Source organism: Diceros bicornis, chromosome 37, assembly GCF_020826845.1.
Source record: "Diceros bicornis minor isolate mBicDic1 chromosome 37, mDicBic1.mat.cur, whole genome shotgun sequence".
In the NCBI taxonomy this organism is placed as follows: domain Eukaryota; kingdom Metazoa; phylum Chordata; class Mammalia; order Perissodactyla; family Rhinocerotidae; genus Diceros; species Diceros bicornis.
This window is the reverse complement of record NC_080776.1, coordinates 12,437,193-12,461,799: the sequence shown is the minus strand read 5'-3', so window position 1 is coordinate 12,461,799 and position 24,607 is coordinate 12,437,193. Positions and strand designations below refer to the sequence as shown.

At 40.6% G+C, this 24,607-nt stretch overlaps 1 protein-coding gene across 1 annotated transcript in view; it reads left to right on the top strand.

The window, feature by feature from the left end:
* FARSB (phenylalanyl-tRNA synthetase subunit beta) overlaps positions 1 to 18,023 on the top strand; it is a 66,343-nt gene extending 48,320 nt beyond the window's left edge. Inside the window, exon 17 of the mRNA XM_058533092.1 lies at positions 17,737 to 18,023. Coding sequence (XP_058389075.1) covers positions 17,737 to 17,888 — 152 coding nt within the window. The 3' untranslated portion in view covers positions 17,889 to 18,023. The remainder of the gene's footprint in view (positions 1 to 17,736) is intronic.
* Positions 18,024 to 24,607: the final 6,584 nt, after the last annotated feature.

Sequence of the window (24,607 nt, the reverse complement as noted above, 5' to 3'; positions counted from 1 at the left end):
ATGGTGAACCCAGGAGTCCAAAGCTGGAAACTGAGAGAACCTGACCTGGTGATTTGCACTGAAAAGCCACCTGTCTGAAGCCTTTAAGGCAAAAGAAAAATAAAACCTCAAAAGTTATTCTGAAAGACTTCACATATGTCAGTCAAGTCACAGGGTTGACTAGGAATGGTGAGACTCCTGTATAAAAGCCCAAGTACAGGACAGTCTCTGTCAGAGTAGATTAGGCTGACCAAATGGGGCGTATGTACTCCTCATAGTCTAGTGTCTGATTGTCTGAGGAATTCTGCAATTTTTGCTTTTCATATACCTGTAGCTTGAATCTGAGTTTTTGTTAGACAAGAGATCCACAGACAACTTGAGAGAAATATTTTACCACTTGTTTCTTACTGTTTGCCTGACAATTTTTATAACTGTATTTGACATCTTAAATTTCTAACAGAACATGCATTTTTTTTTAAGTGTTATTTAGCAGTTAAGTGTAGTGGTGTGATGTTTCGTGGGGACATGTTTTTGTTTTACCTTAGATTTATCTTTCTTAGTCCTCAGAGATTGCTTTCTGTTGTTGTTTGTTTTAATTTTCGTTTTTGTTTTTATTTGGCGACTTCTTTGAAAATGCAGTAACCCTGAAATATATGGGCCTTTTTACAACTTGAAGATTTATGGGGTTATCTTTTTTTTAATTACATTGAGAGATTAAATATTGCAGGAAGTTATTATCTTCTCCCAAATCTCTCATGGAAAGAATTCAGTGAAGACATTTGTTATGCTTACAGAATTCTACGGTGTTAGAACTGGATTTGAGAGTTCATCAAGTCCAGTTTCCTGGTTTGACAAGTGAAGGAACCGAGGCTGGACAAGTTAAGTGAGTCAGGCAGGGTCACACATGTGGATCCCAGGGCTCCTGCCACCAAGGGTTCTTCCCAGAGGCCAAGTTGCCTGCCTTCATAGTGCTTTACTCATTCACCAGTTCACTCTTCTGGAGTTGTGCTTTAAGACCTGGTCACCCAAGTTAATGGCACCCTGAAAGCTGATGTGACATTTCTTTACCTTTTATGCAAAGTCTTTCCACAGAAATCTTACTTCTCAAACGGATTAACTGGATAAAAATCAGTTCCCTGAAACAGGTTATGCCATGTATATTAGATCAAATTGTTTTTCTTATTTGAAAGGTTGCAAAGAGCTGAAATGGTAAATTGGAGCATAACTTGTTCAGGATTTGGTACTTTTATATGAATGATGTTTCTGTAAACCATAAGCTAACATCTTAATATGATTCTCCTGCCTCAATAAGTTCCGTAGACATTTACTTCTCAGAAGAATCTGAGTTCCCAGTCGTGAGACAGGCTTCAGGAAGACAAGGGTAAGGAGGACACAGGCCCTGCTGTCCAGGAACCTGCAGAGGGAAAGACCAGTACTTACTGACTCTCACCAAGCTGCTAAGATGAGTGCCCTAAGGTTTCCAAAAAGGGAGACAGTGCAGCTATCTTGAGGGCATTTGGAAAAGCATTAGTGAGTTTCTGGGCCTTGAAGAAAGGGATAGGCGGAGACGGGAAGCAAGGCAAACCACATGAGCAAAGCCAAGAAGGATGGAAAACATGGCCTAGTGCAGTTGGGTTTGACTCTAGGGCGAGGAAGAAGCTTGGCACTATATTTGGAGACCTGAATGTTAGAATAAGGGATTTTAGCTAATTAGGGATAAAATATAGGGATAAAAAAAGCTTCTTCCATTTTTTTTGTTAAGCGGGTGAGTGATATAATTAGATCTGTACTTCATGGGGATTAATCCGGCAGCAATATGTAGGGTGGGTGGCGTGGAGAGTAGAAGTGAAGAAAATAGTCAAAAGGTATTACACTGTATTCTAGAGCAGGGAAAATGAGGACTTGAACTTGAATGTTGGCCATGGCTACACCAAGGAGAAGACTCATTTAAGAAACTTTACGAAGGTAGAAGCTACAGCATTCAGTGTTTGGAAAAGTTTGTGATATGTGTCACTTGGAACCTTTTATGATACGGCTAATATGTGTTGATCTCCTTATATTATAATTTGAATCCTATATATTTTAGCAGCAAAACAATATAATACTTAGTACTTAATTTCCCTACTATGTAGATGTCTCTTGTTTTGGTTTGGAGAGTATTTTTTAATTAGAAAATACATTCACGAACTTGAACTACTTATCATGTGGTTGTACATCTTTATGTTTAGTTTTTTGGTCCAAGTTGGTTTTTGATTTAGTGTGAGGACAGAGTCAATCTTGTGTTTTCTTTTGAATTTGGCTCTCAGAATATTGTAATGTTTTAAAGTTTTTACATCTATGAAGTGTCCTAGATTTATGAATTTGAGAAGCTTCGGTACAACTTCTTTGTACATATGGGTGGTCTGGATCAGCACATCTAACTGACTTTCTTTGGAAAAAGACAGGGTATTACTTTCACCGTCCCCTCACCAGCGTTGGCCACATCTTTTTTCTCAGGATGCTTTCTTAAGAGCCACCATCCAAAGAGAATGTGTCATTATAAATAATAGTTCCTCATTTCTCGTAGGGATTTCTCAGTCTGTTTTGATTATCTAATGACAAATCCTTTTTTTTATGGTTAAAGAAATCAAAAGCTAAAGAAGTGGCTTGTCACAATAAGTCAATAGCAAAACTGGTATTAATTCTTCATCTAAAATTTCCTACATATATATGAGTTTCATATATATCATATATATATATATATCTATATCTCCTAAGTAAATCTGTAAATACAGGAATTTGGTTGCTGGGGTGTGTTTAGCTACATTATTTCCTCAGATTTATTGTTATTTTGCATATAGCCTTTTCTGCTAAGAAAAGGTCTTCAGAGTTTTAAAAGGTAGAGTGAAAACAGATTAAGAACTACCGTTTCCTGCCATTCTTGATTACTGAGTTGTCTTCTGTTACTCTGGCATATGGTTTACCTCTTAATAATTAAAAGTCCCTGGTGGCTTTGCATTTCTAGTTGAGCTTAGTCTGTTCACCAGAGATTCCTGCTAATGTCAGGTCACTGGCAGTTATGCCTGATTTCTCTCTGTCCTTTCTGCTGAACACCGCTGGCTTCCTTTTGTGCTGTTTTGCGTGGAGGTAGGGATGAATGGAACACAACTTGATTCCCTTTTGAGAAACTTCCATTGTAAGAGAAATCTGGAAACTCCTTTGATGGATCATCACATTGATCCAAGGAGTTCTGTTGACATTGGTGTGTAACCTTGCTCTTTATGCAGGCAGCGGCCCTCTGCAGCATGGGGAGTCCCTGCAGAGGCGCCCCTAAGGCCCCTGACTGCAGCCGGAGTCAGAAGCCGTGGTCGCTTAATCTTACATAGTTTTCATGTGCTGAGCACCCTTGTAATTAAGACCATACGGTGAGATAGAATGTTGAGTTGCTGATAGAATAAGGTCAGTTGTTGAGTGGAAAAAAAGAAAAAAGACCCTTTAACTTTTTAGCAGACTGTAGAGCATTTTGAGGGTTTCAAAAGGGTTCAACTCAGAATGTTTTAGTGGCGTTTGGTCAGATTATTACAGCACATGTGCATGCTTCTTTTCAGGCCTCTTCCCCTTTGCTTTTGTGCTTTGTTGCAAACTAAATTATGTATGTGAAAATGCATTTATCTTTTTGGGAACCCACTTCTGGGCACAGAAAATTCTCAACATTTTTGTGTGTAGAACAGTTATGTGGTTCCTGGGCAAAAATACTTTCTTGTAGAAGGTAGTGGGCTTTGTATGCAATTGGCTACATTGACTTGAGCGAGTATTTTTTCCCCTTTAATTTGTTACTCATTTCAGGTTTGTTTATTTACACTTCTACAGAAAACTTCAATTTAACTGGAGACAAGATCCCTGATGGAGAGACAGAGGTTTTAGAAACTTTTTAGTTTTGACAATTCTAGTTTTCATGCTGCTCTGAATTCGTTTTTTGAAATGAAAAATAATCTTGTAAATAATATGCACATTTAATCCCACGCCATATGTACCTGCAGTGGTAGTTTAGCTGCCTTCTGCTACAGTAACACCTAATGATCATTGACTTGACCTGTAGGTCGTGACCTTTTTCCTCTCACAGGACACCTGTGTAAGATTTCAGATGCTAAAAAATATGGGTGAAATTATGATGTTTCCCTGGTCTTCACACTGGTTTTGAGTGTAATATGAGCTTGGAAATATATGAGAACTTTGAAATTATGTAAGTGTTCCGTTCCTAATGAATCTATTGATTGATTGATATCAGTATGGACTCATTATTTCCTATTTTATTCAATGTATTTTACTTCATCATTTATTCTGATGCTCACATTGTCCCCAGTTTGACCAATGGGACTCCCTTCAAGCTGGCGCTTCTGTGTCCTTTTAACATTTTCTCCTTATTTATTATTATTAACACTCCCTTGCTCTGGGCACAAGAAGATATTCCAGGCTTATCTTGAACTTTCCATTGCCTCATTTCTCCATGCTGATTCCTTTTAGTGGGGAATGGTGTCTGAAAGCCAAGATTTAGGATGCTAGTTGTGTTTCTTGCCATTGAGGGGTGAGAGTTGCTATTTGTAAAACACACACCCACACTTATTTCTATATCTATGTATATTTTGAAGACCATAAGTCCACAACGATACCTCCTTTCCAACCCAACACTTCAGGGTTCATCCCAGTTTTCTCCCATTTCATGTGTGTACCTCTCTTCTCCACCAGTGAGAAACCTGGCTCCCGTTATTCCTGATTTATTCACTTGATCATCGCCCTTGTAACTGAACTCTGTCTTCTCCCCTGCATGTTTGCCCTGCTATCACTCTCGGACTCGGCCTGTCCTGTGACTATCCTCTCGGGGCTGTGCCCTCTCACCTGTTTATGCCCTCCCCACCCCCTTAGGATCTGACACCCCATGACCCCAAGGGTGGGAATTTCTGCCTTTCTCAGCCCTTTTAGGGCTGAATTGTTCTAGAAGAGAAGGGTGAAAGACTTTTTATTTGAAGTCTTGAGAAGCCTTTGTTGGTGGGGAGATTCTTGTTAAAATGAGGGAGAGAAAATGGTTGTATATAGTAAGGCTTTTTTGGAGGCAGGTGATAATGTAGGAAATATATTTCTGGGCTCATCTTATATAGTTTCTGCCCCAGACCTGGAATCAGCCATATCTCCAAGTGGCCCTGGATCCTTTTAGTGGGAAATCAAATTTAGATCACACTCTAGGTGCTAAGGTTGCTCATTGCTACTGAGCAAGTCCTTGTTTCTAGAACTTTTTAGTATGCAGAGCTGAGGAAAACCTTTTTTTTTTTTTTTTTGAAAAAACATTGAGTTCATATGGATATTTCCAATTTATATTCAGGATTAGAGGATTTTTACTTAATATGTTTGGCTTTATATTTATAGCTCTTTTTCTTTGTATTGGAAATCTTGGTTCCTGATGAATTTACATTATTACCTATTTGCTTCCTCTGTTTATCTGTCTAAATTTCAAAATAATAATATCAATATTATTACTAAGAATATGACTATTAAAACAGTTGAAGCTTTATCTTCAGTTCTTTTTGTACTTAGGATGTGTCCTACAAAATACAGTACATTTAGAGAATTCCATCTTCTGTCTCTGTCCCTCACATTGTTCCCTCCCTGCCTCGATAGGTTATGAGTTTTACTAGTTTTCAGTTATCCTTCTATAGTTTGTTTTTAAATATAAGTGTGTGTGTTTATATTCTCCACTTTCTCCACTGGAGAGTTGATACTTTACATACTGTTCTGTACCTTGTTTTTTTTACTTAGCGATCAACGCTGGAGGTCACTCTGTAGCAGCATATGGAGATCTCTCTCCTCTGTTTTGACATCCACAGAGTACTCCATTGTATGGACTACACAGTTTATTCAATTAAAACCCTACTGATGGATGTTTGGGCTGTTTCCAGTCTTTTGCTGTTACAAATGGATGCTACAACAAATAGCCTTGTGTGTATGTTATTTGGCTTTTTTGCTGGTGTATCTTTGGGACAGATTCCTAGAAATATGGGATTAATGGGACAATGGGCAAATTCATATTTTCACTAGATTCTGCTAAACAACCTTCCATAGGACTTGTGGTTCTAACATTGTACAAACACAGCAACAACAGATGAAGGGACCATTTTCTGAGAACCTTGTCCACAGACTAGCTTGTTAGACTTCTCTATTTTTTACTGGTCTTGCAGGTGGGAAATGGTCTCCACTGTAGTTTTAGTTGGATCTCCCTTATTATGAGCAAGCAAACATATTTTCATGTTTACAGGACATTTTTATTTCCTCTTCTGTGAACTGCCTTTTCATATGTCTTGCTTATTTTTTCTTTAGGTTTGTCATCTTTTTCTTCTCTATTTTTAGAAACTTTTTATGTGTTAGGGAGATCAACCGTTTGTGATATATATCCAACTATTTTTTTAAGTTTTTAAATTATCTTTTGTTATATTTTTTTCTCTGTAGATTTTTAAAAAATTTTTATATAGTAAAATTTATTAATCTTTTTCTTTATTGCTTCTGGATTTTGAGTCATAGTTAGGAAAGTTTCTCCTGCTGTGTGATTAAAGAGGAATTCCCCATGCTTCCTCTAGCACTTAAATGTTTCATTATTTTGCATTTAAATCTCTTACCTGTTTGTAATTTATCCTGAGTACAGATGAGGAATAGATCCAGTTTTATCTTTTTCCATATGCTTTTCAGATTTTTTGATACACATTTCTTTCCAATTATTGCTATAACTTTTTTTTTTACTGGTACTATTTAACTTCCTAAATTTATGGCAAATGCTTTTTGAAATCCATGAAGGAATAGAAGATGTCTGAAATCTTGTGATCTTTGATATCTTTGAAAGATGAAATGATTTTTGAAAGTCCCTCAGTCACATTGAACAGGTTCAGGAGAAAACATGGGATATTTAAAATTGGATAAGAATTGGAATAAAAAAACTGGTCCACATCAGAGCAAAATTCACAGATCCATAGAGTTACAAAGATACAGTTTGCTTTTTTAAGAGAAGACAACCTCTGTTGTTCAACTCTTTTCTTGAGAAAATTTCAAGAAATTTGCAAGTACACCTCAGAGTTGGCATGATAGTCTCCTTAATCAGCCCAGCCCCTATCACTCCATTAGCAGTCCTTCCTAACATTCAGATAAATTTATTTTATCTATAAATAAAGTCTGATAGAAATTGAGGTAAGACCTTAATCATGTAGTATGTATAAGATTCAGAATGATTCCAAAAGGAAATATTTATGCCGTAATTAGGGAGTTTATAGAATATTTAGCTGATGGCCTATTTATCTGTTGGATTTTTTATAACAGTTTCAAGAATACATTATGTATCAAAGTAAGGATTCTGCATACCACTCCCTTTACACTGGAACTGGAGCAAATGGTGGTATCCATCATCCTTCCAGAGCACTTTGCAACTTAATAACCACTTTTTCTGTCCCAGGGCTTTGTTTAGGGTGATGTATTTGGGGCCAACTTTTTTTTCCTTCTAATATTGCTTCTATTGTTTATCTCCTCAGAATAATGAAGTCGTTCCATTGTATTCCTACACCTTTTTCACAGTCTCTGGTTCCCTTCCTCCTTGCTTAACTGAACCACAGGTACAATCTGATGTAGGAACTCTCACTGCTTAGTAGCTAATAGCTTACCGTCCATTATGATTTGTCTAGGAAATCAGAAGGTTGTTAAAAATCACTTTTTGACCAACATTTTCCCAATATTTCTTTTTAACAAGCAAGACACCAGAAGCCTATAATAATTAATGCTTGCTCTGATTTTTAAAAATATTATATGAATCCATAATCTGCTTTGTTTAAAAATTAGAAATGCATGTTTTACTGTGGATTTGGGGGCAGTGGGGAAGCCAAAATTTAATCAAACGTCCATTAGATGTTCATCTTCTCCAGAGTTTGTTTCATCTGCCAGCACCTTTCTTCTCTCTCCATATTCTGTTTCATTTAGAGAGACTTCTTTTTGCCTTTTAGCTTCAATTAGTCTTCTATATATTACATCATTGCAGGAATCCCACAGATTGACATTCGTTTAAAGTATTCCCAATACTTTTATATAAATGATAGGCGGGCAGTTTAACTTCACTGAGGTCCCAGTTGTGGTTTTGGTCTTGATGAGTTATTTTGTTTTACATTGGTATTGAATAACTGTGGCCTAGTCTTGACCTGTTTGAGAAATAAATTCTAATAGTCACGTGGGTGACTTGAGCAACCTGTCCTCCTCCTGGAAATACCTCTGAGCACCTGCTGGGTTAGGAACCAGTCTTCCTGCTGAGGGTTATTCTAGGCCACATAGACCACATGTGGGGTTGGCGGCTTGTCTTCAGAGCCCCCAGCCCTCCCCATCCTGCAGCCTCTTTGCGTTTCAGCTGCTCTTTGTCCCGCTGCTCCCCCTCCAGGACCCAGGACTCTCCTTTTCCCCTTCTGCCCTTTTCAAGAAATTTTCTTTTCAGGAAAGGATCTGACTTCAGTTTCAGTTGATACATATCAGTGTGAACTTACGAGAAGCTTTAATTTTTAGCTTTAGTAATTGTGAAGGGAGAAAAATCTGGCCCCCTATGAAAATTTCAAGTATTAACAAAAAGGATGGGGCAAATGCAGTGGAATAGAAAAACCTACCGGCTCTCTGAAAGCACACTGTGTTGACAGGCACGCACACCTCGGGGCCTTCCTTAGGTGAAGAGAGTGTATTTAGGAAGAAGTGAAAGAGAAACACAAGAAACAGCAACAATGCCCAGTATATCAGCAAATGCAGGCGGGAATTGTTTACTTGCCTTACTTTAAACGTAAACCACGTGACTGTATTTACGATATTTTTATTTCTTCTGAGTGATGTTGAAGCCCGTAAACACTAAACCCATGAGCAGAAATATCAGATAAAATCCCTTGCTGTACATGGCTCAAGAACTTCCTGTTGTCTACACTTCGAGACCTGTTGTTTTTTTTTTTTTTTTTTTAATTTTTTTATTGTGGTCACATTGGTTTGTAACATTGTATAAATTTCAGGTGTACATCATTATACTTCTGTTTCTGCATAGATTACATCACCTTCACCACCCAAATACTAATTACGATCCATCACCACACACATGTGCCTAATCACCCCTTTCACCCTCCTCCCTCTACCCTTCCCCTCTGGTACCACCCATCCAGTCTCTGTCGAGACCTGTTTTGATGTGTCTGATCTTCATCAGCAGCTGTTAAATATTTTATCAATGTTATCTCAGCCACTGTACTTTGGCACTTACCTTCCAGAAGAGAAAAGTTTCTTGTCATTTTCTTAATCCCTAACGGCTCCTAGCTTGTTTGTGAGTTGCATTCTGTGAACAAAGATTTCCTTTTGGAATTATTTTCCTAGACTGCTTTGGGCATTTTTTTCCACCACTTGAACTAAATAAAAGGTAGTAGTTGGTACTACGCAAGGGAAGGCTTTTTAATCTGTGTTGTACAAGATGAGATCAATACAATATTCAGTTTGTGGCTTGTTGCTAGTCCCATTGCTAGAAGTCCATTGTTTAACATTTTGATATATAATGAGCTATACAATGATTCATATTGTTTTACTTGTGTGGTATTACTTTTGACAAAAGGAGAGAAACCAAGAAAGAACAAAAAGTAATATATATATGTTATAGAAGCCCTGTTATAATAGTGAATAATTGAAAACAACTCCAACATAAAATACCTACAGAACAATTTGGAAACTATGACATATAAATACAATGGAGTGTGATAGAAGTGTTTTTAGACGTGTGAATATCAACTAAGTTGAAAAAGCAGATCCTAGGATGGTATAGACAATAATTAAAGTGATAGGAAAGAGTGCGTTTTGTTAAATCCTAGGATGCGTGACCAGCTGTGGTATAGTAAAAATAATACTGGGTGTTGCTTTAAGTCCTTCTGTCGTCCACGTGATTCAGGACTTAATCCCTTCACACCATTTTCTTCATCTGTGAAGCGGGGAGGATAATATCTGTCCTGTCTGTATCAGAGTTGTTGAGAGAGGCAGATGGGAGAATTGGGGAAAGCATTTTGGAATGGGGCATCACTCTCCAGAGGCAACTCAGGGTGGGTATTAGGTCTTCACTTCAGGAAATGGGCATTGGGTAAAAGAGTCATAGACTGGGGTTCTGCTCTCAGCTCTGCTGTTACCTGCTATGTGTTTCTTAACCTGTTTGGTATCCATTTTCTCACATCTAAACTAAAGGGATGGACGAGGTGGCTTCCACGGTCATTTCCAGTGTGGAGATTCAGCAGAAGTGGAAGCAGTCTCTGCCGCAGGCTGTAACATAGCAGCTCTTTCTCTTCGCCTTTTAGATGGTGTCACCGTGCTGCTTCTTTCTCTAGTTATATTATTCTAGCCGAATTGATTCTTTAAGGGTGCCTGTGTTATATGGGATTTTTAAAAATATAGTTCTGTTTTCCCTGGAAGGCTCTAGGTTTTGTCAGTATTATGTTATGTTAAGAATATTGCAGGGCATACCTGGGGATGTCCTGAAGTTAGAGGTCCTCAGTCAGTCTTTTCTTTTTTCCTCTTAAGTTGTGTTTATTTATTTAATTTTAAACTGGAAGAAGTTTGCAAACATGAAATGAACAGCTTGACCGAAATGTGACAACATTCTCCTGTGGGCCTTCTGTGTCTCTGGCCCACACAAAGAGGTGCTCTTTGAACCGGGTCCTCACCTTCCAAGGGCTGTCCAGCCTACACTGTTGCTTGCCTCAGGCAAGTCCCCTAATCTCCTTGTGCTTTGCTTTTCCCATCTGTAACCTGTCTGTCCTGGGGGCTTGGCCAGGGCTGCCCTGGGACGGAGGTACGGCCCTTACTGGGATGGAAGGAGATGAGTAGAAAGCCGGAACTATGTTTTAACAATCTCATTGTTCTTTTTCTCCTTCACACCCTACCTGTCAGCTGAAATCTAATTCTTTTCTTTTTTTTTTTTTTGTAAGGAAGATCAGCCCTGAGCTAACATCCATGCCAATCCTCCTCTTTTTGCTGAGGAAGACCGGCCCTGAGCTAACATCTATTGCCAATCCTCCTCCTTTTTTTTTTTTCCCTTTTTCTCCCCAAAGCCCAAGTAGATAGTTATATGTCATAGTTGCACATCCTTCTAGTTGCTGTATGTGGGACGGGGCCTCAGCATGGCCGGAGAAGCGGTGCGTCGGTGCGCGCCCGAGATCCAAACCCGGGCCGCCAGTAGCGGAGCGCACGCGCTTAACTGCTAAGCCACGGGGCCGGCCCCCTGAAATCTAATTCGTTTTCTTTCTTTTTTTTTTTTCTGTGAAGAAGATCAGCCATGAGCTAACATCCGTGCTAATCCTCCTCTTTTTTTTTTGCTGAGGAAGACCAGCTCTGAGCTAACATCTATTGCCAATCCTCCTCCTTCCCCCCCCCCTCCCCAAAGCCCCGGTAGATAGTTGTATGTCATAGTTGCACATCCTTCTAGTTGCTGTATGTGGGACACGGCCTCAGCATGGCCGGAGAAGCGGTGCGTCAGTGTGCGCCCAGGATCTGAACCCGGGCCGCCAGTAGCGGAGCACGAGCACTTAACCACTAAGCCACGGGGTCAGCCCCCTGAAATCTAATTTTGAAACTGAAGCACATCTGTCATAATTACATGTGTGAAGTTGTGTTTACTCCATGTTGGCCAAAGGTCTCAATTGAATAAGTTAACTAATTGTGAAATTATAGACAATTCGATAAATAATCTCATCTACTCAACATTTCCATTCTTTCCTTAATTAGCCCTACAATAGTCTATTATTATTAATATTATTATTTCAGTATGATTGTGGAGGAAGTAATAAGTTGCTCATAAAGTGTCCCCCTTAAAGGTTTTTATCAGGTGAAATACTAGGAAAGAACCATTTTATTGGCCCAGGAAGGCCAGATGATCCATACCTTTTATTTTTGAAGTTGTTATTCTAAATCTGTTCTATGAATATTTAAGAAATGTGAAAATTGGGGGGAAGATGATTTAAGTGTCAGACAAATGTAGGATGACGGCATTATTTTAGAATAGGAATTTTCAAAACAAACCAGTAGACAGAGAGTGAGGGCACTTTTTAACCTAGAGTTAAAATTTTTCTGGTTTTACACAATTTGAGCCTGATTTAAAACTGCAGTTAGATGGATCACATTTGAGTTCTTCTATCCTTCCTGACCACCTTTAGGTTTTGAAATGTAGGTATGTGTGTATGAGAAACACTTAGTTAAGATTAGACTTTAAAATAGATCTTAAGAAATGTTAAAAAGTGATAGCCATGGAAATAAATTACAAATTTCTCTATACAAAGAACTGGGAAATTTTGGAGTTAGGATTCTAAATATTTAGTCATAAGGCGATTGTGGTGATTTATTAGAAAAGGTTCTTTATTGAAGACATTTATCCATTAGTTAGAAGACGAGATAGTCTGGGCTTTGCTGTTACTTCTAAGAAGTACAGTCCTGTAGGATCCCGTCCTTCTTTGCAGTGTGGATTTTGTGAGGCCCTGTCATAATCAAACGTTGCTGTGGGCTCAGGCTCCCTCTCTGGGTTGCAGGCTGTGGGGTTGAGTAGGCACCAGTTACCTCTTACGGCCAGTTGCCTTTGCAGTAAGAGTTAACGATGTCTGCAGGTGTGTTGGGATTAGCACCGTAAAGTTGTGTAAAGGGGGTTTTCTTTCTTTTGATCTTCAGAAAGGGATGAAAGATAGCCATTAAACTCAAGGGATTAGGTCCTCTCTCTTTAAAGCCTTTAGGTGCCATAAATATTCCACTTCAGATGTAAGGGGAAGGATTGTGTACATCTGGGGGAAAATGGGTGTTTTATATTACAAGTTGGAAATTATTCAGTCTCCACTTACAAATTAAATGATCTTTGCAGAGATGTTTTTCTCCCAACCTGGAGTTTACTACGATCTGAAAATGTGTGTGTGTTTATATCTCAGTAGTTATGCCGACTTTTCCTCCTCATATTCCTAAACCTTTTTCTTTCTTTTTAGAAGTTAATATCTTACCTACATTGTGCGTTTTCCGCCCTCAGATCCTCCCCTCTTTGTATAATCCATTGGTGCATTCAAAAAACTCCTGCTTCTAAAACTCGGAGAACGATTACCCTTAAGAATGATACCATGCTCACACATATAAGTGTATGTTCAGTTTTTTAAAATAGGCCCTATATTTTGTCTTTTCTCTTCCTTTAAATTAACATTATTCAGAAAAGGAAAGTGAGGTTGATGTGCTGGCAGCAGAGTTAGTTATGGTTACTACATTCTCAGAAAACTGGTGGGAAACCAGGAGAAAGTTCTACCTAGAAAATTATGATTTCAAGCCCCATTCCACTCTTTGCCTTGTCATCCACTCTGTCAGTTTCACTCCAGAATGGAACACTGGGGATTTTTTTTTTTTTTTTTTTTTTTTGTCTTTTGTGTCATTTCCTAGGATGGGCTGTTGGACCATGGAATATATATCTAGTTGTATTTAGAATCAAGCACGTAGAGGGAGGAAAGGGTAGGGTTTGGGTAGGTGCCAGCTCTAGAGTCAACCTGTTGACTGGTTATTCCTGCCCTCTATCCCATATTACGTAATCAGTCATTTAGAACAGATTTAAAATACACTCAGTTGGTCCTAATGGCTTACTGTATCTATATAATTCTGCATTTTGTGTTTTGTCTCTGAATTTGGAGACTACATATGTCTGGTTGTGTTTAAGCTCCTGATGGTAGTTTCTGTTGTTTGCTGTGATGTATGTAATATACGGACATTCCTTTTCCAGTGTTTCCCACCCTCCTTTTTATCTTGTTCTTACCTTTTTATTGTAGAAAATTTGGGTGGTAAAGTACCAGATTGTAAACAGTTATAATATCTGGGTTTGAACCCCAAAGCATATGTTAGTAATGTGAAGAAAGGGAAAAGTAAAAGTGTATGAGTAGATGATTTTTAGAGATGGGAATAAAGTGCCAAATGAATTAGCTGAATATAACCAATGGCAGGGGGTTTAAGATTAAGGAATTAAGAGCCTCATGCTTGATAAGATTGTGGTGCTTTCAGATGAGGGGTCTGCTCAGTTATGGCCTTAAGCTTCTACTTCTGATGCGTCATAAAATTATAGGAATGACTGTGTTAAAGCTTATCCAAACTTTGGGCCTATAATATTACTCTAAAAGAAAGACGGGGGCAAAAAGAAACTGTGAAAGGTGTTTGGCAACGAGCGAGAGAGGGAGCTCACAAACTCTTTGAAGGTCAATTAGCCAGAAAATGTGCTAAAGACTGGGCGCTCTGCTGGATTACTGGCCCAGGAATTACCCCCAAGGTCCTCAAAGTGGTCCTGCCGTTTGAGCAGAGGGACAATTACAGACCTTGAGAAGATGCTACAAAAGCTTTAATTAAGGGACTGACTTACACCCCACTAAGTTTTGGAAATTAAATTCTTATTTGTGCTTAACTGATGTTTCTTTTGTCTGGGCTTCTACATGTATTTCAACAGAGAACACTATTTTCCCCAAATCTGTTTTAGGTTGGAAGCTGTTTTACCATGATGAATACCAGCAAAGCTGAGAGTGAGCGAATGTATTGTGTAGAATTTAAACTTTAGAATTCCCGTTCACAAGGCAACATGATTTTCCTTGAATTGGCCACTTCGTGTCTCTAGACACAGCAGGCTGCTCTTCCTCCAGAAATATCTTCTTATTTTTTGTTGTTGATATCAGAGTCGCCTTTGACTACCATCCAGGTCTGATTTTTCACAAGCCTAGACTTATATTTGGGTTCGACTCAGCTGTGATTTTAACTTCTGGAAAGATCTAAGTTGCATCAGTCCTGGCTGGAGCATTATGATTGCATTGATCTACTGAGCTCACCTCCCCTCCTGCTGACGGGGGGATGCTCTCGTCTTTGAACTCAGGCCTAATTGCTGCCTTAGTGGGTGCGTTCCCTTTGTTTTGGTAGTGAGGCAATTCTCTCTTGTCTGCCATTCTTTGAAGCGATTCACTTCTGCCTGCAAAGTTTGGTTTGAACTATAAAGGTTTTTTAAAAGCACTAGGAAATGCTTGTGTTTTAGTAATTTTAAATTTTCTTTCAGTATTTCTAGTTCCTATGCAACATCAGTCAAGTGGTACATTTTTTTAGGTTCTCTCTATACCCCTTACAAACCTGAAGGCCCCTTTTGTGTGTCTCTCAATTTGTGTATGTGAAGAAGAGAACGTCAGCCTTGCTCTAACTGAATGGAGGAGTCAATAGGAAAATCATAGGCAGTGTTTATATCATAATCGGACCTTGTTAGAAATGAAAAATGGCAAAAGTTAAAATTGTCATCACAGGTTAAAGTGTGCAGTATTCAGCAAAGTGGAGTTTATACAGCAGTCCTGTTATTGGGCTTAATTTTTTCATGTGGGTGGGAAGGGGATGATTAGCATTGGATGAGAGGGCAGAGGACCCCTTGGTACCCACTCCATTCGGAAGCAGCTCCTCTGCAGTGAAGGCCTTCTGACCCAGGAGCAGGTCAGGATGCTGTGGTGACTCGGACGGGTCCATGGACTGGGCTGAGAGCTTTTGATATTTTTATCATTTAGAATACTCGCATACTTGGATATGTTTCACATAATGCATACTATGAATTTCAGTCCTCATTGCTTTTCTTTGGAAGGAGGAAAAATTGTATTTAGTGATATGAATATTTTTGTTTGACTGAGTACCTAACTGGTTAATGAGGTAAAGCAATGTTGGGCCAACTTGTGGAGAGAGGTACAGCTTGCTAACTGAAGAGGAATGTAACTGAATGTTGCTACAAAGTGCTGATTCAAAAGGTTGCTTTATGAAGTACAAATTCAAAGTTCTTATCTCTTAGGCTTTATTTTGTTAATATTGTCAGAGCTAGCACATCTGGCTTAGATTCTAAAATAGTCTGGTTTTACGCTTCAGTTAAAATAAATTCAATGAAATAGGAATGTGAAGATAGATAAAAGGAAGGCTTTTGGTACAGTGAGGATTCTTAAATGTAGCGAGGTTATCAGGGAAGGTCTTGAAAACTTCCTTTCTGAGTGTCCTTTACAAATACGCTGGTGTCTTTTTCAGATAGTGTAGACTATTCAGATGTGGTTCTGAACAAAAGGGCTTGGGGGGATGTGATGGCACAGGAGCTTCTCAGCAGTCCTGCCCATTCTGGTTCTGGGCTGTACTGCCTTCCACCCATACTTCATACAAACTTGTTTGTCATTTGACGGTTTCTTTTATTTGGCGGGGGAAATGCTGTTGTCTTTAAAGTTAAGTTTTCATTTTGAGAGAATTAAAATAAGCCATCTTTATCAGATTTAGTGATATTCATATCTCACTAAAGCTCTACATTACCAATTCAGTTTGGTTTCTGTGTTATTTTCAGCCTCTCCGCACCCCTCTTCCCAAGCGTACATAGCCAAATAATTTTGAACTTCGAATGCAGTTTATTGAAACTCTTGCTTTAATAGGCAGTAAAGCAGAATTGTTTAGTTTGGGGGGATGTGAAAAACAGACTATGTTATATTTCAGCCAGGTTGCTTTGGGATTATTTAAGGATGAGAATTAAAAATGTTTTTCAGGATTATACACAAACAACCTTCTGTTCTGATTGGGAAATATGTGTAATTGTCCTGGTTCTCTCTGGTATAGCTGATACTAACTTGACAGTAGCAGGTCTACCCCTCCGCACCCCCCTTCTGTATTTCTTCATTAGGCCAACCTTGGAGCCATTAGTGAGACTCCGCAGTTGACTCTTTCATAAATAATGCACTCCCTCTGAAATGGCAGGCTGTAAGCTTGTGGCCCGGCCCTGCTGGGTATTTATAGTTTGTGCCAGTAAATGTCTCAGTTGAATCAGCTGGGAGCTGTGGGCCTGATCCTTTTTCAAGTTGGTGGTGAGAGAAATGAGTCAGCACTTTGTTTCCCTTCAGGGGAGTGGGGAGTGTGGATAAACTCCTGTGGCACAGGTAATTCATTGAACACGGATGCACCTCTGGGTTGGTTGCTTGGTTGTTTTTAGCTGTTTGAACCTCAAGACCTGTTGCTGGTTTGGTAAGCCTGCCCGTGCGTTGGCACGCAAAGGAAGAGAGAACTCGGCCTGTCTTGGAGTAAATCAGGGATCAACCCGGACTGGTGTGGGGCTGGCCTTTGCTGTGGTTTCACAGCAGATGCTCCACGACTGCTTGGAAAGCTCCTTCTCCGACAGGAACGTGGGTTGTGATCTGGTGACGAGGCCTAAGCCTGCCGATGACAGAGCAGCTTGTGTCCCTATGTAATAAGGTAGCAAAGAGTGATATTTTGAACAGTAAATGAATTCAGTGCAGACTTTTCATCCAGCAAGTTACGACTATGGAAAAACCTGTTTCAAAACAGGTTCTTCCCACGCAAGGTCATCAGTTTTACATTTCACTTTCTTCCTTTGTCCTTTTTAGGACCAGTTCTCCTAAGACCTCTCATGACTGTGCTCCTTCAGCCTCCGTTTCGTCATCCTTCCTGCCTGGACCCCTGTGATAAGAAACACAGGCCCTTATTTTAATATTTTGCCCCTAACCTTTTCCTTGCGCGAGTTTCTTGGTGTAATAGCAAATCCTCCTTTTTAAGACTAGAAAGTGTGAGAAAGCACTCTCATTTCATAACCAGTGATGTAAAGAAGAATAGTTATTTCTAAAGTAGACTCGTGAGCATTGGGTGTTAAATGTCTGTTGACATTTTTGCAGGAGAAATGTTGATTTCTCTCTCTCTGGTTTTCAGGGCCTGCTTTCTTCCCCGGGCGATGTGCTGAGGTCTTTGCCAGGGGTCAGAGCGTCGGGAAGCTTGGGGTCCTTCATCCTGATGTTATCACCAAATTTGAGCTGACCATGCCCTGCTCCTCCCTGGAGATCAACATCGAGCCCTTTCTGTGAAGAGGGGGCTCTGCCATGTGGCTACCCGGTGTCCCCTTCTCCTCCCCCGTGTCCTTTAGTTGCCCCCCACAGGGAACATGCATTTGTGCTTTAATGTTTAATAAAGGAGAAACACTGTGTGGCTCCGTGGGTAGATACCGCCCTTTCCCTTCATTAGGCCGGCCTGTATGCCACATGAGTGTGGTGTTGATATGAAGCATCGTTGTCAGTAAAAGCCCAGTGGAGAGCCAGAGAATGCACCAGCAGAGTGCAGGGTCCCTTCTGGAAATCCGAAATGCTCCTCAGACATCAGAGCGTCACCCGCCGCTGAGGACTCCTGCATAGCAGGACCCCATTCTCCGCCTTGTTTATGCAACAAGATAGCTGATTAGAGCACACGGCGCACAAGTGCGAAATAGCTAAGGGTCTTTGGTTTTTATTTTCTACATTTGACGTGTTCATCATTGGGAAACAATAAAAGAACAGTATTTTTAGAAAACCTTTAAGAATCAGTGATGGTCTAGTAGTTATAGCCTTGAAAGTTATTTTAAAGTGAAAGAAAAATCTGCAACACAAGAATTCAAAATATCTGAGGATGCATAGGTATTTTTTTACTCTGTGATTCTCTGAGACAGTACATGAAACATAGATCTGTTCTGCTAGAAAAGTTAAAGTGGACGTTATCAGGGTGATATGAACATTAGTAAACAATGAAAACTTATTTTTCCCCTAGGCCATGCATTTTACTGTAATCAATATTATAAAACCATGGTTTTAAATACTTAGTTGAGCTACTAGTGTCTGTCTTATTTTACAGGAGGTGTTAGATCTCTCCTCTGAAGCTAAGCTTCTTGTAATCACGTCTTACCTTCTACTTTACTTTCATACTTTGATCTAGACTCCTCCAGTAGGTACCATCTATTGAAAAGGCTGGGTCTAATGTTTGAGAAAAGTTCTCAATTACTATTGAGATGAAATGAAACACTATAAAATGTACAACTTTAAGTCCCAGTAGAAATGGCTAAAAAAGATAGTGAAACAGGTATGTTTATGGGACTTTTGCTGAGCCTACTACTAAGAAAAACCCAACCATATTACTACCTTGAATCAGGGCAGCAGTGTCCAACTTTGCAAGATTTGTGACCATATAACCTCCATCTAGTCCTTCCCAGTTCTGTTGTAGACAGATCCTTATGACATTTAAAAAATAAAGCGAGATATTCTCATAAAAAATAATGCATGTCAAAAGGTTTGTATCCAGCATACATCAAGATTTCTTACAACTTAAGAAGACAACCCACTTTTTAAAAAATGGACAAAAGATTTGAACAGGTATTTCCCCAAAGAAGATAAATAAGCACATGAAAAGATGCTCAACATCATTAGTCATCAGGGAAATGCAAATAAAATCACAATACAAATCAAAATGGCTAAAATTGAGAAGAGTATACCAAGTGTTGGTGAGACTAGAGCACCTGGAACTTGTGTGCACTACTGGTGGGAATGTAAAATTAGCCACTTTGGGAAATAGTTTGGCAGTTTCTTAAAATATGAAACGTACATCTACCATCTAGCCATTATGCTCCCAGGTTTACCCGTATGGCCATACAAAGATTTTTATGCAATGTTCACAGCAGTGTTCCTCATGGTAGCTACGACAGATGAGTGGATGGACAAATTATAGTATCTGCATATGGTGGAATACTTCTCGGCAATAAAAAGGAATGAACTGATATTGAAATCATGAATCTCAAAGCATTATATGCTAAGTGAAGGAAACCAGACACGAAAGACTACGTGTGATTCCTTTATATGAAATTCTAGGAAAGTCAAAGACGGCTTGGCTGGAGCTTGTGGAAGGAATTGACTGCAAAGGGTTAAGAGGAAAGTCCTTGGGGTGATGGAAATGTTCTATACCTAAATTGAGGTGGTAGTTAAGATGTAGGTTATACCTCAGTAAAGCTGGGAGAAAAAAACTAATGCAACATATAGTAATTTAATAATTGTATGCAACACCAGTAGATGCATGCATGGGGTAAAAGCGTACATTTTATTTATATTTCTGTGAGGAAGATCAGTCCTGAGCTAACATCCATGCCAATCCTCTTTTTGCTGAGGAAGACCGGCCCTGAGCTAATGTGTATTGCCAATCCTTCTTTTTTTTTTCCCTCTTTTCTCACCAAAGCCCCAGTAGATAGTTGTATGTCATAGCTGCACATCCTTCTAGTTGCTGTATGTGGGACGCGGCCGCAGCATGGCCGGAGAAGCGGTGCGTCGGTGCGCGCCCGGGATCCAAACCTGGGCCGCCAGCAGCGGAGCGCGCGCACTTAGCCGCTAAGCCACGGGCCGGCCCCAAAAGCGTAAATTTTAGAGTTGGCATGTGTGCTCGAGATGGCTTACTGGTCCACTACCATTAATGAGCTATTCTCCCCTAGTTTCAGGTTCATTATTGCTAAGCTCATGGTTTGGTATGATAGCCGTTGCTGAAGTGGGTGGAGCCATTTGTTCCGTTAGCAGCCAACCACTTGGATGTTTTTTGGATGGTCAGAAACTACTTGTAATGAAAAACCCACTGATACCTAATTGTATATCCCAGCATGAAAGGAAAGATCAAGTCCATCCATCATGTGGATGTTTCTGCTCTCTGAAGCAGGAAACAGTAGGAAGGAAAACAATATCGGGTACACTAGAAGAAACGAACCTTCGGCTCACGAGTCAAGGTCCACAGCCAGATCCTCTTACACTTGTCCAGGGTGAGGCATTTGAACTGGAGCCAGGGCAGTCTGTGGGGACTGCCAATCGCCTTTATTGGAGGAGACACACACCTCCTTAGTAACACTGGGAGCCCTAGCACTAACGGGGAAATCAGATATACTTGGTTCTTGTTCTAGCCCACTGATAACTTCTACGACAGCCTGACATTCCTGCATTGCTCTTCAGTTTAAAGTATTTTCACATGTGATCTTGTTTCGACATTTTAAGTTTTGGGTGTAATAATCGTAGGAGGTAGAATAGGAATTCTTGATTTATAAGACGAGAGCAGTCAACCTTCAGAGATTAATGACATGGCCAAAGTCACATGGCTGATAAGTGGGTGTGAGACACCTAATAAGAGTGACTTGGAGTCCAGGGATCACTCAATTTTGTGTCATTTACCTACTTATCTAAAATGTTGAGGTTTTTATGAGTTTTTTTAAATATAAAAATTACTGAAAAACATGACGTTAAAAATCTTAACTCCACTACTTTAAAAAATAGTACATAGTAAAGCTTTCCCAAGCTAACCTACCCTTCCTCCCACCATCCCCTAAAGTAACTACAACTGTTTTAACAACTCAGCTTGTGTTGTTTCTGGCATTTTCCTCAGGACAGTCAGCCACACACATGCTCACAGTTGTTGGATCATACTCTTACTGGTTTGCGAAACGTGTTGCCTTTGTTTTACATAGTATGTCCCATGACATTTCACTTAATATGTCCTGTTTTTCCAGTTCAGTACCTATAGACCTACTTCGTTCTTTTAAATGATGCCATATTCTAGTGTATGGACATCCGTAATTTGTTTAATTATTCCTCTATTTATGAACATTCTGTTGTTTGCAACTCTGCAATTACAAACAGTGCTCCAGTGGGCTTCAATGTGCCTCCCCCTATAATAGCACTGGCTTAGGGACCACGAAAAAACAGACAATGGCTGCAAGACTGAATCAACTTCCACATTTGGTGTTTAATAGACACGGTCAGAGATGCATGGGGTTACTTAGATATTTCTTAGATGTGACTTTTGTACTTGAGCAGTATATTATCGCCGCAGGTTAGATTCCTAGATGAGGGGATGTTAAATGACCATTCTCACCTTTTAAACAGGGGTAACCTAACGAGGAAGCAGCCAGCCTAACTGCTGCTCCTGCCCTCAGCGGTGACGGGTTCATCGGGTTGGTAAAAGAGCATTGCTCACGATCTCGCGTCTCGATCTTAGCCTCTGTTTGTGCATGGTGCTCTGTATAAACATCACTGACCCCAATGGATGGGTATTGGCTCTTTTGTCCATTTTATCCAAAAGCAGACAGTGGCCTTAAAGGAATACAACTGCCTTCAGCAAAATATGCCGCCCTCTAAATGAGGAAAGCGTTTGACACATCCAGTCTCTTCCAAGTTGTGGCTTCTATGTTATAAGGAGCTTGAATAAATTTACATATATTACAGGAAAAAAAGGTAGGAGCTGACACACACGATAAAATTCAAGACAGCATAGACCTCTGGGACGATCTCTGCGCAGCTCCCTAAGGCCTGACCAATGTCGGTGCAGGGAAATCGGCCTCCTTGAACAAAGGTAGAGGAGCCAACAGCCAAGGCTTGGCAAACCGGCTGGGCAACAGGAAGGGCAAAGCAGACCCAGAGCGACTGTCGTCTCCACTACCACCTGCCTTCTTTCCAGTATTCCACTCTCCTCAGACTTTCTGGTAAACAGAAAGGATAACTGGAAACACTGCAGCTAGACGGTGGGTTGAACAGATATCTCCAGCAAAGGGTTTAATTGAATTATGTTTGGCTCAAGGCCTGTAGATTTTTCCTCCCCATGGGAGCAACGCGGTGTGGTGAGAATACGCTCAAGGCCTACACTCAAGTTCTTCACTCCTCATCCATAAGGTTTGGCCTTGATCCTCTCTATTTAAGGAAATCAGGAACAGGACATGACTCTGCATTAGGAAACGCTATGACAAAGCACCCTGGTCTGAGGCACTTGCAAGAGGCAACCGCTATAGCATTCGAATTACAGGGTGTGTCAGACATATGAAGTAAATAGGTCCTCTGTTTAACACAGAGAAGTGAAGAGGCTGAGGAAACGCACCTGTTTGATATCAAACCTGGCAGCAGAAGAAGTTTCCTCAAGTCACAACTTTTTGTCATGAGGAATGAAAATGTGCCAGCCCTAAAATAAGCACCCACTGAGGGCCACGAGGCCCCGGCTGTAAAGGATGGAGAGCTGTGCAAACATCCACCTTGGTGCTGGCCACACAGGGTCAAAGGCCCATCAGAGATGGATGGGCTTAATTGGAGATTTCGTAGCTGGAGTGTTGGGCAGGACATTTAAACAAGGAGCACTGGGGGTGACCCGAGGCGGATGAAGCAGGAGAAGCCAGACAGAAGGGCGCCCCATAAGCAGACCTGTAGGGAGGAGGGAGACCTGTAGGGAGGAGGGAGAGCTTGCAGGTGAGATAACTTGTGGAGAACACTGGACACACCTGTTAGGTGGAGGCCTGGACCGGGGCACAGTGAAAACGATCAGGGATCAGCCAACCTCTGAAGAACTTCCTCTCTGATCTCTGAGATACTTCAGCATCCTCCTTTCTAGCTGGTCCATACGAGCTTTCTTTACTTCTTTCTTCCCAAGGAACATTTATTTTCCTACTTTGCATATTCCACTACAAATCCAGAGGAACTATGTCAAACAATGGTTTTCAAGACATTGGACATCAGGCAATGAAGGCCAGCGATCGCTGAGAGACAGAAAACAGACAACACGAGCCCTAGGGCTGCCCAGCTTACTGCCTGGAGAGGTTGCAGGCTGTGGGGCAGGGCTGGGGACCCAGGCAGAGTGCGCAGGTCTGCAGGAGTGGAGCAGATGTAGGTGGGGAGTCCACAGAGACCAAGGCAGTCAGAGTCGGCAGGAAGATGAAAGAGCCGCACAGATGTGCTCACCTAGTCTTCAGCTGTTACAGGGGAGACTACCTGTAACCATGCACAAAGAATCGAAGGAAAAATCCCAGGAGCTCGCACAGGGCAGGCCAGAGCTAGAAAACCTCCTAAGTCACCAGGCGATGGGAAGAGTTCTCGGACGGATTTTGCCTCAGTCATGGGGAAGACCAACTCTAGACTAACCGTTACTCTGATTCCACCTAATAAAGCTTGAAAACAAGACCTGAAGAATCAGACTATTTCCAAGGAATGAACTGCATCCCAGAACAAAGCTTAAGAATATTTATAGTAATACAGAAATATCCAGCACCCAACAATGTCAAATTCACAGTATCTGACATCCAATCAAAATTTACCAGGTAAGCAAAGCAGCTGGGAAATACAACCCATAATGAGGGAGGAAAAAAGGAAGCAAAACTGACCCCAAAATGACACAGATGATAAAATGAATAGACAGGGACACTATTATAACTGTCTTCCATATGTTCAAGGAGCCAGAGGAAAGACTGGATAAGTAACTTAGACATATGGAAGGTGTATATTTTGAATTTCTAGAGATGAAGACTATGATGTCTGAGATAAAAGAGAAAGGAATACATTGCTAAAAATAATACTAATACCTATTTAATAGCAGCAGAATTGACTGACTCATGAAAAATTCACATTAAGCTGTGGCTTTTTTCCCCCACAACAAAAACAGCTTTCCAGCCAAATATTTTTATCAGTACCTAATTAAGATGGCTAAAATGGTCTGGGGTTAGCATGCCCTGTTCATAATTTGCCCCTCTCACAGTGCCACCCGTCTGGTTCCCATGAGACTGAGAGACACTGCAGACCAGAAGGCCAGGAGGCCTCGCTCCTATTTAGGCTACAGATGCAGGTAGATGGCATGAACTGTCACCCCGCCCCACCCCCAACGCTTTGAGGCTAGCTTTGTGTCTGTTAAAGAGGCACTGACGGTCTTTGAACACCTCCCTGGGGAAAGAATCTGGCTTGTGCTCCAACCAAGGGGACCCTGACGTCACAGCCAGAAACGGAGA